This window comes from Salmo trutta, chromosome 16 (genome assembly GCF_901001165.1).
Source record: "Salmo trutta chromosome 16, fSalTru1.1, whole genome shotgun sequence".
NCBI lineage: Eukaryota > Metazoa > Chordata > Actinopteri > Salmoniformes > Salmonidae > Salmo > Salmo trutta.
Genome location: NC_042972.1, coordinates 45513739 through 45529623, shown reverse-complemented (window position 1 = coordinate 45529623; position 15885 = coordinate 45513739). Strand labels below are relative to the sequence as shown.

The 15885-nt window shown below is 41.7% G+C and overlaps 1 protein-coding gene across 1 annotated transcript; it reads right to left on the bottom strand.

Annotated features, from left to right (window-relative positions):
- Positions 1-7599: 7599 nt before the first annotated feature.
- On the bottom strand, positions 7600-14442 carry LOC115150849 (coiled-coil domain-containing protein 120). The gene is made up of 10 exons (XM_029694583.1): positions 14204-14442; positions 14010-14112; positions 13428-13546; positions 12516-12620; positions 12290-12410; positions 10091-10150; positions 9504-9660; positions 9305-9406; positions 7919-8947; positions 7600-7816 (listed from the first exon to the last, which is right to left on the bottom strand). The coding sequence occupies exons 2-10, from the start codon at positions 14056-14058 to the stop codon at positions 7720-7722; spliced, it is 1839 nt and encodes a 612-aa protein (XP_029550443.1). The 5' UTR covers positions 14059-14112; positions 14204-14442; the 3' UTR covers positions 7600-7719.
- Between the last annotated feature and the right edge of the window lie 1443 nt (positions 14443-15885).

Here is a 15885-nt window from a genome sequence, read left to right as displayed (position 1 = left end):
TAGTGGTTTAGGGGTCAGGGATTTGGGGGTAAGGGATGGTTTGGGGGTAAGTGGTGGGTTGGGGTTAACAGCAGGTAAACTGAGGGAAAGGGCTGATATTGCAGCAGCATATCTAGATGAAGGCACATTGGACATTGTCAAAGGACACACAATAGAACAGGGAGCCGACGCCTTCTAGCCTAGACAGCACAGGTCATGCAAGTGTAGGACTGAAGAAAATGGAGATGAAGATGGTACACGCAGAAGGCCTAGGGCAAAAAGAAAAACAGACAAACTGTTCATTAAACACTTTCACACTATTGACATCCTAAGCATTCATACATAGGATATATGAGGTTAAATCAGGCAACACAACATGGCCAACATACAGGTAACTGCCAAAATAAAGGAAACACCAACATAAAGTGTCTTAATAGGGTGTTGGGCCACCACAAACCCCTCTTTTAAAGTCGTGAGATCTCTTCTAGCCATGGTAGTCAAAACAATGGGCAAATGGGCATTTTCATACATGACCCTAAGCCTACAAGCCACTGATGCAGACCTTTGGAACATCTACCTTTTAAAAAGTATAATAAATCCATGTAATATAGCCTACACCTTCACAATAAATCCATTATTTATTTTAGACGGGTCTAAAGAAACATGATATGAAGAAAATGTAGTTTATTTCAGAAGAATGAATAGCATACTCTGAGTTATCCTTAATTAGTTCCTGATCTGGCTATGCCAAATGGCTGTGGGCTACACTAGTTCATTTAACAGACAAGACTTGCTTAGAATTCCGTGGCATTATTTAATATTATTTTACAGTATGAAGAATACAATTGAACAAAGCTGAATAAAATAGACAGGATATTTTCTCCAAATGATTTGAGGGTGTGCTGTCACGGTCTTGGAAATGAGCGGACCAAGGCGCAGCGTGAGTATAGTTCCACATATTTATTTAAGTGAAACTAACAAAACAAAATAACAAAACTTACAAAGACCGTGAGGACATAGTGCCCAAACACACTAACAATCAATCAATATCCCACAAAACACAGATGGGGAAATAGCTACCTAAATATGATCCCCAATCAGAGGCAACAATAAACAGCTGCCTCTAATTGGGAACCATATTAGCACCAACATAGAAATAGACATACTAGATCACCCCTTAGTCACGCCCTGACCTACTACACCATAGAGAACTAAGGGCTCTCTATGGTCAGGGCGTGACAAGTGCACACGTAGCTATTCTGTGTTGAGCGGTTAACAAATAAATATGTACTCCTATATGCTTATTTATAGTTATTAATGTAACTTTAGTTGTTCTACAAACGTTGGGCTATATGTTTGGATTTTTAATACATTGTAAGGCTGCATGATGCGACTCCAATGATGATTTTTAAAAAGTTGCTTGAAAGGCATGAGCTCTGCTTTGTTTTTTGCGGTCTGTACACTCTTCGTCAGTCTCTAAATTACAATTTGAGAAGCACTTGATAATGCCTCGAATTTCCCGGCGGCCTCCCCTTTGTGTGGCGATAACGCACCCTAAAATCAGAAGCACCTGGGACGCAACTATCCCCCATAGTACAAATTCTATTCTGTGGGATAAATACATATTCCGAACATATTCTGGGACAGTTGTAAGATGCGATAGATCCCAAATTATTATAACCACTAGCTTCAAAAAACATTACGCAATATGGCTGACGCAACAGATCAGAACATTTAGCTTAAAATGTTGATAAACTATTCGGCTATTTCTTCCCATTATAAATTCAGTAATGCGTACACAGCAGTAGGTTATAAGTGCAAATGTTCCATTAGCCGGAAAACACCATTATCAAAAGTGACCGTAAATGTGATTATGCATGTAATGCTTTTATTATAAAGGTGCATTTTTATGGTGAAAATTATCTTCTCCAAACTTGAAACTCAATCGCTGCATACAGTATGTACGCCCGTTAGGCTCTACACCCCTTGTAAAGAGGATTAATGTGCTTCATTTTAAGAAGTTATTTGGCCACTTCAGTTGTGATACAAACCTTATCAAAACATATAGGCCTATGAGTTAGGCTACATGAGGTGTCCGACTCTGATAAGAAACAGTCACACAAAAATCTTGTCTTGACATATTTTAAATAATATATGTGTGAAATTCGCTTTGATTTAGAATGGCAGTAAGCAAGTTTGGTAGGCTACTAATGACCATCAGCAGCATCAGAGTTTGGAGAAGCCTAATAACAGTGACTGAAAGGTCACGTGGAATTTGACTGCCTTCATGACTGGTGGCAGCTGGTGTGGCGGCAATATGGTCACCACAACAGCCCTAGGTGTGAATACTTATGTAAATTAGATATTTCCTTTTGATTTTCAATAAATCTGCAAAAAAGTCTAAAAACATGTTTTCACTTTTTAATTACGGGGTATTGTGGGTGATATTTTTATTTTATTCATTTTGAATTCTGGTTGTAGCACAACACAATGTGTGGTAAGTCAAGGGGTATGAATACTTTCTGAAAGCACTGTACTTCGTATTCCTCATTTACTGAAGTATTTCCTTTATTTTGGCACTTACCTGTATCTACAAAAGAGTAAAGCCTATTCAAATTCTACATTTAGTAAATCTTATCATTCTAGATACTGTCTGCAATTACATTTTCATGGTCCAGTGAATGTGCAAGAGACAGTTTATTTTTAGCTGGGTTTCGATGAATGGCTTGTCAACTTAAATAGCTCTTCAAAGCTGGCCTGTAAGTATTGACTGGGTGCATGCTCTCTAGCTGAGTCCTTTTTGTAAACATGTCACAACTATAGCTAGATAGGGCCGTCTGTCAAGTCATTCTCTCAGTCAAGTCATGAAGGTGTCAAACACAACCTCCAGTTTGAGTTGTTTGGTAAGACTTCAGCAGTGCCAAGTACAGCAAACCTGTCCTCTAAATATATATATTTTTTAAATATGTAACAGATGATTTACATTTGTGTAACTGATTTATAAAAGTAACTATCTAAGGCAAAACGGAAATTAGCGTGCTAATAATAGTCGTTAGGTAGCCTGGGTCTGTTCTCGACAAAAGTTGTTTATTTGTTGCAGTTTGTCATTGCTTTGAAGCTGATATCAGCGTCCAACTTCAAGTTCATGCAGTTATTACAAGGTGACATATTAAATAAATAACTTTATTACACCCCGAAACTGAAATTATTGTTTAATATTTACCCAAATACTTACATATAATAGTGAAAAACAGTGTCCTCCGATTTCTCTGGCAGCTGAGGGACTGTTCTTTCCTCGTCAATGTTTGCTCTGCGTGCCTGCCTGCCTGCCCATAAGCACAGCACATGTTCTGAAAATGACATGAGCTGAGCTGTGCTTGTGGCTGGCAGGACACTGGTTTCCACTTTCCACTAGAATCAGTGGTATTCAACTGGGTCTCCGCGGCCCGCTGTAGGGGCAGTGGCGGTTCTAGACCATTTCAACTGAGGGGGCCATGCTGGGGCCAGTTGTACTGTTAGAGGGGCCAGTTACATTAGACGTTATTGTTGTCATATCATTTTCTTCACTGCATTGCAGGCATTAGCAGGCAAAATACCATGTTCATAATCATCATCGTTGCCACTGTCTAATAACGGATGTAAAAAAGGAATTACAAACCTACAAGTGCATGTGTCGCTGCCTGCTGGTAAGCTTTCTTAACTTGGGCATACATTTTTGCCAACACATGGCTAACCTTTGTTTAACCAGCTAAACAGCTGCTCTTAGTGAAAATGTGTTTGGAGTTACCTTTCTAGCTAATAGGCTATGTTGGAGTGTACACCTCCGCTTCCAATTATAATGTGGGATGGTTAAAATAATGAAAAACTGTCTACCAAATCTATTCATTTTAAAATGTTGATTATTTCTCCATCCCATTATCATTCACCTGATGAGAAAACTTATGATAGGGTCACTGGTTTGCCTGGGAGGGGGTCCCTGGGCAAGAAAAATATTTTTTTAAGACCCCTGCACTAGAAAACACAGGCACAAAGTCAAAATTGGCTATATTATAAAGATTCATGCTTTTTGGTCTTAATTTAAGCTTAGGGTTAGGCGTAAGGTTAACAGTGTTTTAAAAGTTAGGGTTAAGGTTAGGTTTAACATTTTAACTCACTCACAGCGCTCTTTCCCTCACTCACAAACTCCCTCCAGGAGTGGAAAGAGTACTGAAATATCCTACTCAAATATTGTTACATTAATAACATTTTACTCAAGTAGAAGTAAAATTACTCAGAAAAGCTATTCAATTTTAGTAACAGGAGAATTTGCAATTAGTTACTTTGCACCTCTGGAAAAAAGTAATCTGTCAAATTGTGTCATTCTTCAAGCAAAGCCAAAGCCATTCGAATTAGGCTAATAAGGATGAACTGATTAAATGTCCTATGATACATATTTTATTTAACTGAGGCAAATCACTCACAATCAACACTGTAAATACATGAAAATCAATATACTGTAGTTTCTTTTGAATGACTCCATTTCAACCTGTTGAATTAACCATGATTACACTTTATTAAAAAAAGATCTATGAATGCACCCCATCCTCCTCACACAGAAAATGTACAGTATGTCTCACCCCTTTGAAATATGGTCATAGCGTAATGGGATGAAAAAAAAGATGTCTCAAATCATTCCAGTCAATCAATATAACTCATTTGAGGCATTACTCCAAACATCGAAAACAAATACATTTGTAAATGTCAGTTAACACCACACGTATCTTGCTGGTGCTGAGAATTGTATGGGCTTTATGACAGAAGTGTATTTCACAAAAAGATACAAAATATTATAAGTTCATAAATATACAATATATATTCTGGATAAATTTGCTTTGAGCTAAGTGTATATTCATTTATGTTTTACAGACATAAGTTACATCACCTGAAAAATAAATGTACGACCCCCAATGCACAGCAGTTTGGTCATCAGTTTCAGGTTTAGACTAGCTGGAAGAATTTCACACACTAACTATTGAATGGAAAAACAGCAACATTTAAAACCATATAACATTCCACTAAAGGTACTTGAGAATAAAGGAGTATTTTCAGCTGTAAAACATGTCAATAGATGAAAAGCCATGGCATTCATGAGTCTATTATCCTCAGTAAAAATGATAGGTCATTATTAGCTACGTACATACTTTTTTGTTTTCAGATGACAGTTTGCACCATAATGATCAATAAAGAAATACACTTACAATATTATTCCAGAGGTATTCCTTTCCTACCATTAATTTTGTTAATGATGCCCTTTTATAATGGTATAATCATGAACCTAAGATACACAAGAACAGACAAGCACATACACTATAAATACAAAAGTATGTGGACACCCCTTCAAATTAGTGGATTCTGCTATTTCAGCCACAAGCATTACTGACAGGTGTATAAAATCGAGCACACAGTCATGCAATCTCCATTGACAAACATTGGCAGTAGAATGGCCTTACTGAAGAGCTCAGTGACTTTTAACGAGGCATCTTCATAGGATGCCACCTTTCCAACAAGTCAGTTAATCAAATTTCTGCCCTGCTAGAGCTGCCCCGGTCAACTGTTATTGAGTGCTGTTATTGTGAAGTGGAAATGTCTTGGAGCAAAAACGGCTCAGCAGCGAAGTGGTAGGCCACAAACGCTCACAGAACGGGACCACTGAGTGCTAAAGCGTGTAGCGTGTAAAAATCGGCTGTTCTTGGTTGCAACACTCACTACCGCGTTCCAAACTGCCACTGGAAGCAACGTCAGCATAGTAAGTGTTAGTCTGGAGCTTCATGAAATGGGTTTCCATGGCCGAGCAGCCGCACAGAAGCCTAAGATCACCACGCGCAATGCCAAGCTTCGGCTAGGGCGGTGTAAAGCTTGCCACCATTGGACTCTGGAGCAGTGGAAACGCGTTCTCTGGAGTGATGAATGACGCTTCACCATCTGGCAGTCCGACGGACGAATCTGGATTTTAGAGGACGCCAGGAGAACGCTACCTGCCCAAATGCATAGTGCCAACTGTAAAGTTGGTGGAGGAGGAATAATGGTCTGGAGCTGTTTGTCACGGTTTGGGCTAGGCCCCTTAGTTCCAGTGAAGGGAAGTCTTACCGCTACAGCATACAATGACATTCTAGACGATTCTGTGCATCCAATTTTGTGGCAACAGTTTGGGGAAGGCCCTTTCCTGTTTCAGCATGACAATGCCCACGTGCACAAAGCGAGGTCCATACAGAAGTGGTTTGTCGAGATTGGTGTGGAAGAACTTCACTGGCCTGTAGAGGCCTGACCTCAACCCCATCGATCACCTTTGGGATGAATTGGAACGCCAACTGCGAGCCAGGTCTAACTGCCCAACGTCAGTGCCCGATCTCACTAACGCACTTGTGGCTGAATGGGAGAAAGTCCCAGTAGCAATGTTCCAACATCTATTGGAAGGGCTTCACAGAAGAGTGGAGGCTGTTATAGCAACAAAGGGGGGACCAACTCCATATTAATCCACATAGTGTCCACATAGTTTTGGTCACGTAGCGTATCATGGGAAGCTTATAAAAGGGTCGTTCTTGAATTGTGGTGGCATTAATGAATTAAAATATTTTTCACCATTATGATAACATTGTGCCAACACTATGCACCTGGTATGACAACATGATACATTGGAAATGGAATCTCCAACTAGCACAGTTCTGACACACTTTTCTTATTTGCTCAAACTTGATACCCTGTCAACCATTTTCTGGTTTTCAAGTGTTCTCTCTTGGGGGAAATGTCCCATCCCACTGTTCTACTTGCTTTTGAGGGGTTAAGGCTTTTTGACATTCATAAAGTGCTCTGAAGGAAAACATGCTACGCAACTGAATGAATAGAAATGACTAGAAAGTTCATTAAACGACTGTCCTAGACCACTAAAAGCCCCCAGGTGTTTATCTGAACTTTACTATTATGACATTTCAGCAGCTGGACTCAGAAAATGCAGAAAAATTTGATTGCATGAAACAACTCAATTTGGCAACAACAGGCATTACTTTCATTTGTTGATTGAAGACCAAGCTTTGAAAGGATTTGTGTTAGCATTGCAGATTATTAGAAAGCACTAATGTTTTTACAAAAGGTAGGGTTCTGTATTAAACACAGAGCCACAGCTCCTGTTCATCAGTCTACAATATTGCAATGTAAGTCCCCATTCGTTTAACAAAACATTTGAAATAGCAAGCCAATACATGTTTGATGGACAGATGAAAAGACAGATGTAATATATTCATCTTTACAAACATGTACATTTACACATTCACTGGTGTCTAAATACTTTTTAGATCATATGAGTTCATTACATATTTTTGTAAATCACAAGACTAATGAGCAATAAATGACCTCTTCTATATCTATTCTTTATATCTCATAAGATACAAAATAGTAATTTAGAATACATATACTATATTCTGTAAAAAATGATATCTTGGGAGATTTGTTAGGTTAAACAAGGAGGATGTTTGTTACATGTGGCTTGGGTCTGACCAACGATAGAATACAATACAGTATACGGTAGCTACAGAATAACAGGGCATCAGAACGGCTTTACAGTCTTTTTCTGCTGGGGTTGTAATGTGTTTTTTTTTTTAGCTTGTGAGGTCACCTTATATCAGCTCCTTTTGCATTGTTCGGATCTGTGTGTGTGTGTGCGTGAGTGTGTGCAAGTATGTGTTTTAAAAAAATGATTCGGCTACATTAGACCAACGTGCCAGGATCAGCACTGGGCTCCTTCGGAGTCATGTCTTGCATCTGAGGATGAACGGGCTCTTGATAGAGTGAGAACTCCATTGACCTGCCATAGAGAGGGCACAAATCATCCCAGCACTCAAAAGTACCGTAATCTGCACCTGTGTGAATGTTACCAACAATCATTACAAAGTACAGAAATACTCACCTTCCATGCAGTGGGTGGCCATGGAAGCTGGCTGACTGAGACATCTGGGACCTATGGAGGGGATCACCTTGTATAGACTGAGCCTGGTGCACCAAAGGGTGGGGGTGTGAGAGGCGGGAGACCCCTGCATCATGCCCCTTTGACGTGGTAGTAGGGTAGCCGAGGGCGTTCCTCAGGTACCAGTCTCTGAGACCCTCCAGTGCCAGGGCTTTATGTAGACTCCTCGTCGAGTCCTCAGGGGTTGGGCGAGAGAACTGGGGAGGCCTGTGATTGAATGAGGGGCCGGACAGCTCAGTCTGGTAGGGGTGCAGGTTGGGAATGGAGGAGGTAGTGGAGCTTGGGGCAGGGTGGGGAGACTCATAGGCAGAGAGCAGGATGGTGTCATGCTGCAGGGGGATGAAGGGTCCACAGGACTTGGTCCGCGTGACTTTGACTCTGTGAGGCTCAGCCTGGGAGCCACGGATCACCATGGGGCTGTAGGGTGGGGCAGCACTGGGAAGATGCACCTGGGATAGGGAGAAGCCGTTGGCTTGAGGAGGCACTGCAGCAGTGGACGATCGAGGAGAGGAAATGTCCTGCCAGATTCTACCCGTTGATTGGTACAGCTCGTGTTGCACTTGAATCCTCTGTTGCTTCCCCCAGATGTAATCCATTAGGAGCTCGTTGTAACCCCCTCCCCCTGCTTCTCCTCTCCCACCCACGGACAGTCGCATGTTGCCCTGCTCCACAGAGTCGTCCAGGTGTCTCTCAGGACTGCCCAGGTGGATGTGCCTCAGCTTGCCATCAGTGAGGGTCTCAGAGCTTTTGTAAGGCCCTCCTTTGGGGGGCATCCCGTTCCTGGGGCCTGGGTCCTCGGGGAGACTGGAGCGGTCAAGCAAGGCCTCAGAACTGTTGCTCCGCCGGGCACGGGAGCTGTAAGGGCAGCCTCTGCGCTCCGAGGAGGAGCCTTCCTGGGTTAAGGGCACCATATGAGGTACATCCATGCTGCCAGACCACTGCTTTAGTGCAATCCCACCAGAGCCATCCGATCTGAAGGAGAGAAAGAGAGCAAGGAGCAGCATTTGATGAGCTTATTGTAATAGGTTAGTCCTAATGTAAACACAGTATCTTTACAATTCATATTCCATTGATTGAATGTGTTATATCAAAGGGAACATGATATAAGTATCTATGGCACTAAGCATCTGACTTCTCACAAAATAAATAATCTTGAGAGCTTTGATGATAAAATGTTGATGCAATGTTTACCATGGCTGGCATGTTCTGTAGTTTAATTACTTGCTACACTCATCTGTTATTCTGTCAGCCTCTCTGTCATCATAGTGGGTGGGTAGCAGTGGATGTGCTGCATTAAGCAGAAGCACTGGACCAGAGGAGGAATATTACCTGACATGAACACTGATTGGGGCAGTCCGGGCGATGAGGGGGGTAGCAGGAACACTTCTGCCTTCAACATTAGATGTACTCCTTGGTAGAGAATGACTAGGGCTAGGAAAAAAACATGAGTTCATAGCATTAGACAGAAGAAGGAGTGCGTTACATGTGTACACACACACACACACACACACACACACACACACAATACCTGATGGAGCTGGTCACAGAGTTACGGCGCGTCCTCATTTCATAGTATATCTCCACTGGGGACAGTTTCCTACAGACCTGGTGGTCTGGGCTGCCCAGGGACAGACGGGGATGGGACATGGAGCAGTGGTCTGCTGCCACACTGGGAGAGGACTCCTCTAAGGGAGGGAGAAGATGGGGTTTGGTCAACTTGAGTCACTAACTCACAATGGACATGCAAATACAGTAAACAGAACATTCTCTTTCATGAACATAATCAGACAGCAGCCGTGTAATTCTGAATTTAAGGAAGACAAATGTAATTCTTCGCTCTTCTCATTTTTACGATAGGTACCGAAATGTGATCTGTCATCTAGTAACTGATTATAAACTGTGAATATGCACAGTACCAATCCTCCTATCTCTCTTTTTCTGTAGCCTCATCGAATAATGCAATGAAAACAAACTGTCTAGACGTTTGGATAATATTTTGCAAGACTTCAGTGTTTGGGTGAAACAGACAAAGATAACTGCTCAATGATTTTTACCCTACTAGCATTAACAGATTCGGTTGTTATGATTGTTTTTGCAGCTCAACGGCTGACTCACCGTTGTCATGGGATGTTGAATCTGACATGGAGCTAGTACTCTCTGACATCACTGTGTCCTCTGCAAGAAAAACAAACAGAACCTCTTTATATCACAGGGAGTAGAGACCAAACACACATACCATCACATCATTGGAGGGGACAGGAGAAGAAACTGGCTCATATCAAAGTGAACTTCTGTGAGGTTAACCTTTCTCTGCAGTGGGCTAAATTAGGGTCACACAGAGAGTTTCTTGGTAGTGTTCAACAAATACACCTGACACACATGGTTATAGGCTTTAAAACAACAAGACACCTGTACCATGTCGGATATACAGTCGTGGCCAAAAGTTTTGAGAATGACACAAATATTAATTTCCACAAAGTTTGCTGCTTCAGTGTCTCTAGATATTTTTGTCAGATGTTACTATGGAATACTGAAGTATAATTACAAACATTTCATAAGTGTCAAAGGCTTTTATTGACAATTACATGAAGTTGATGCAAAGGGTCAATATTTGCAGTGTTGACCCATCTTTTTCAAGACCTCTGCAATCCGCCCTGGCATGCTGTCAATTAACTTCTGGGCCACATCCTGACTGATGGCAGCCCATTCTTGCATAATCAATGCTTGGAGTTTGTCAGAATTTGTGGGTTTTTGTTTGTCCACCCGCCTCTTGAGGATTGACCACAAGTTCTCAATGGGATTAAGGTCTGGGGAGTTTCCTGGCCATGGACCCAAAATATCAATGTTTTGTTCCCCGAGCCACTTAGTTATCACTTTTGCCTTATGGCAAGGTTCTCCATCATACTGGAAAAGGCATTGTTCGTCACCAAACTGTTCCTGGATGGTTGGGAGAAGTTGCTCTCGGAGGATGTGTTGGTACCATTCTTTATTCATGGCTTCTTTATTCAAGAGCCCACTCCCTTGGCTGAGAAGCAACCCCACACATGAATGGTCTCAGGATGCTTTACTGTTGGCATGACACAGGACTGATGGTAGCGCTCACCTTGACTTCTCCGGACAAGTTTTTTTTCCGGATGCCCCAAACAATCGGAAAGGGGATTCATCAGAGAAAATGACTTTACCCCAGTCCTCAGCAGTCCAATCCCTGTACCTTTTGCAGAATATCAGTCTGTCCCTGATGTTTCTCCTGGAGAGAAGTGGCTTCTTTGTTGCCCTTCTTGACACCAGGCCATCCTCCAAAAGTCTTTGCCTCACTGTGCGTGCAAATGCACTCACACCTGCCTGCTGCCATTCCTGAGCAAGCTCTGTACTGGTGGTGCCCCGATCCCGCAACTGAATCAACTTTAGGAGACGTCCTGGCGCTTGCTGGACTTTCTTGGGCACCCTGAAGCCTTCTTCACAACAATTGAACCGCTCTCCTTGAAGTTCTTGATGATCCGATAAATGGTTGATTTAGGTGCAATCTTACTGGCAGCAATATCCTTGCCTGTGAAGCCCTTTTTGTGCAAAGCAATGATGACGGCACGTGTTTCCTTGCAGGTAACCATGTTTGACAGAGGAAGAACAATGATTCCAAGCACCACCCTCCTTTCGAAGCTTCCAGTCTGTTATTCGAACTCAATCAGCATGACAGAGTGATCTCCAGCCTTGTCCTCGTCAACACTCACACACCTGTGTTAACTAGAGAATCACTGACATGATGTCAGCTGGTCCTTTTGTGGCAGGGCTGAAATGCAGTGAAAACGTTTTTTGGGGATTCAGTTCATTTGCATGGCAAAGAGGGACTTTGCAATTTATTGCAATTCATCTGATCACTCTTCATAACATTCTGGAGTATTTTCAAATTGCCATCATACAAACTGAGGCAGCAGACTTTGTAAAAATGAATATTTGTGTCATTCTCAAAACTTTTGGCCACGACTGTGGAGTTGAAATGTATTACATTTTGAGTTTGCATCCCAATATTACACTTTATATACAGTACATCACAGAAGATTGAACTATAACAAAACCGTTTGACATAGAAACACAGGATTTCCGGCAGTAAATTTGTATTTATTTTATTAATTATCAAATTATGAAAAATATGATTAACATTCCACCAATGAAGCCACTAGGTCATTTGACTGCAGGAAAGGGCTACCAAGTACCCTGTTGTTTGGCCTAGATGGATATCATGGAAACATTGATCAAGATATGCATGTATAGCTGTTAACACGTCTTTGAACTCTGCTGTATACAGCACTGCCTTACCTGTGTGGCATCCCCGGTGAACGGTCCTCTTGCTGTTTGGGACATTCCTGTCTGACTCTGAGTGCCTGTACAGAGCACCACTGAAGATTGTTTTCATCTGCCTTCGCTGACCTGTCTCATCCTGCACAAAGCAATAACTTAAGTCAGTTATGTGGTGATAATCAGTATTAACAGATATACAGGACCTCTGTGACCAGTGTCATAGTATTTGAGAAAGTTCTCTGACCTCTCCCTTGGTGTTGTTATGTGGCAGGCCAACCCTGCGCTGTACAATGGGAGCTCTCTCTCCTGTCTCCAGGGGAAAAGCATGTGGGACCTTCCCGGTCAGCTCCTGCAGACAAAATACATGCCACAGAATTAGCCTAGTTAGATTAAAAAGCGAACACTGTTTTCATATAGCCAATGCCAAGTCAAATGTCATACTGTCTGTTATATAATATAGTTATATAATTGAGCAACAGAAACAAATGTAATAAACACTGATACATATACTGTTACAGTCTCCAGCCTTTGTATTTTAAAATAGTTGATTGTTGCGCCGGAATAAATGTGCTAGAACTAATGTGATAATAGTCCAATGAAGATTAAACTACGTTGGTCAAGAATAGTATCATTTGAATGGTGGTACATCCGACCACCAAATCAAAAGTACTGTATATAGAGAGTATATAGAGAGCGTTTCCATGCATTAATAATCTTATTCTAGGGAGAAGCTGAGACACATCTGTGTTCAATTTCAAACCAAAAGCAGGGGAATGTGTGAAACAGCTGTGAGTGAAAAGCTGGAGCTGCTGCCTGGTATGTCTGGCTCTGGAAAAATCAGGCTAACATTGATACGCTGCCGCTACATATTCTTGACTCATGCAGCTCTGGAAGGGGAAAGCTTTAAACTTCGCTATGTAACAAAAGCTGCCAAATGTTGTTCTTTCATCTGTGTAGCCAAACTCAGTGAGCCTGATTTACAATTTCAGGTGGTAGAGGTTTACAGGGATACAGAAAACAAACCCAAAGTTGGTTTCTGCTTTTCAATAATCTGATAAAGCACACGTCTCTATATCATGGCTTGGGTGAATGGAGCCATTCCCTCTAACCTGCCCTGAGACCTACAATGGTTAAAAGGTAGGAGAGAGGAACTGACCGCCTCCAGCAGACACACTTGTCTCAGCTCTCCCACTCGGCTACTGAGGAGGTCCTCCAGGAGTTGCTTTCTCTCCTGCAGCGCGGAGATGCGTTCAGCTTGCAGCTTGCTGTCCTGATCTGCACACCAACACACACATCAACACATTCAGCTGAGACAACAACCATTTACACAATTACTTTGTAGCAACAATGGTGTTACTAGGTAATTACAGTATTACTGAGTACTTAAAATATTGTGTAATTGCATCAGATTATCAATTAAATTCTGGGGGCAGACGTGTTAGAAAAGATGCTAGAACGAGGAGCGGAAGCAGAGCGGTAGTTCCAACCCCCTGTCTCTTCAAGTTCCGGCAAGTCTACGGGACAAATGTCCCCTCCCCGAAAGATGCGAACACCTGCGAAATTGGGATTTGTCCGAATCATCAGTGACGGAAAAATCTGTGCGCCGGAACAAAGTTTGTTGTTCGTCGTTTGATCCCACAGGTTGTTGACAGATGCTACGATACCATCTTATGTTACATGCGTCTGTCCACGAGAGATTAGTAAGTACCCCCAAATCTCTTTGTGGTGTAAAACTCACCTGGAGCCCCCACACCCATGGAGGTGATGAGGCGCCCTTTGACCTCCATGTGGTCTGATTTGTGAGGTCTTGCTTCTCAAACCTCAGCCAATCAAAACCTCACCTGTTGAGAGAGAGCACTGTGATTACCTAATAGAAATGGGACAAATAATGTAGGTCTAGAACACAGGTTGGTTTAAATACATTCATCTTACCTAGCAACTTCAATAATGTGTTCTCCAGTAGTTTGGTTAGCCATCTACTTTTGTTAAACCAGTAAGAATGGGCGTCTCCACTAGTCAAAAACAATAAAGTGATCCCAGCCACCGCCAGTGGGGGGAGCCTCTGTGACTCTTTTCAGGTGTCTAATGCTAAATCCTGTAACAGAGAGGCAGAGAGTTTCAATTTTCAGTAATGTGACTAAAAACGAATAGGCCTACAGTTAATAATATAGAATAACAACCGTGTGTGTTGTTTCAATGATAGACTATCAGGCCTAGCCTGTCTATGTCCATCGTACGTGCATTATATAAAATGTATGCTTGGTGGCATTGGATGGCTTCATCTTCACAGGTTCATTTAAACGTTTGCTTAATAGAGTGATTCAAAAATTAAATAACTTCAGTATTTAACATGATAGTGTAGACTGTGCCAACATAATAAATAATATTAAATCAATTCTACACAAGGGCATGGTAAACAACTTTTTTAGCACTGCTGTGCTGCGATCGTAGGTATGCCTGCCTGCCTGCCTGCGTAAAATGTATCTCTTAGCTCTGACAAACATGTCTTCGAAGAGGAGTGAGAGTGAAACAGAATTAATAACGTTTGGAGAAGAACAGATGGAGAGAAACCTAAACTGTGTTTCATGTCTCAATTTCCAAAAGGTAACCAACACAAAATAAAATAATTAACCAAAAGTAACAGCAATAACTTTGCACTGAAAGTAAGACACAACCTGCTCTGTTTATGCGCAGTTGCACACATTCAGTGAAGACAACTTACACCCAACAGTTTATTTCAAGTGACAGCATTCTCCACATGTTCTCCAAAACAGTGGCTCCCAAACTTGTTTGTGTTGTGAGCTGAACCTTCAGGATTTTCTTGTGACTCACCCAATAAACCAAAAACAACATTTCTAATCAGAAACCCAGGAACACATCCCACAAGTGGGTCCTGATTCATCATTTTGGAAACATTGCTTCAAGATATTTAGCTGACATTAAAGGCAGTCTAGCACCTATTTCTCAATGCCAGAAACGCATATAATAGTAACTTATAAAGCACCCCAATAAAACATTCTCAAATGACAAACTCTTAAATTAATTGTTATAATATTGTAATGTTGTTCTAGAAGGTGGGTTTGAGGTTCTCTCTAAATCAAACTTCAGAAACAATCCCACAACACTCTGCAGTCAGCGTCACTAAGTGAATGAAAAACTGGGATAAATTTGTGAATGTTAGGCGGGCTAATTGGGCGTCTACTCGTCAATCTGCGGGCACATTTCATCCGAGAACTTCCACGGCAATAAACAATGAAAGGAGGGCTTCAGCAAAAAAAATATTCTAAAAGCAGATGCTGTCCCTACCATTAATGTTACTTATTAAGCATCTCAGATAGCTAGCAGTACCAGCAGAGACCGCAAGTATGATCCCTGGCATGGAAGTGAACCAGGTAATTGAAAGAGCAAGCTCCCTCTATCTATGCTAACGTTAGCTAGCTATAGAGCTACCGCATTTAGCTGACGTCGATATCTAAATAACACTGATCAAACTAACCACATGTAAACGTCTGCCAGCTGTTGGTAGCTAACTGCTGATGCTGTCATTAAAATGCAAATCAATTTATAACATTTTTGACATGCGTTTTTCTGGATTGTTTTGTTGTTATTCTGTC

Bases quoted from the DNA above. Each gene is read 5' to 3' on its own strand.
- LOC115150849 (XM_029694583.1), bottom strand. From the start codon at position 14,058: ATGGAGGTCAAAGGGCGCCTCATCACCTCCATGGGTGTGGGGGCTCCA. The intron at 10,151-12,289 runs GTAAGGCAGTGC...TTTTTCTTGCAG, and splicing joins TCACCGGGGATGCCACACAG to AGGACACAGTGATGTCAGAG. The intron at 7,817-7,918 runs GTGAGTATTTCT...TCTCTATGGCAG, and splicing joins GGCCACCCACTGCATGGAAG to GTCAATGGAGTTCTCACTCT.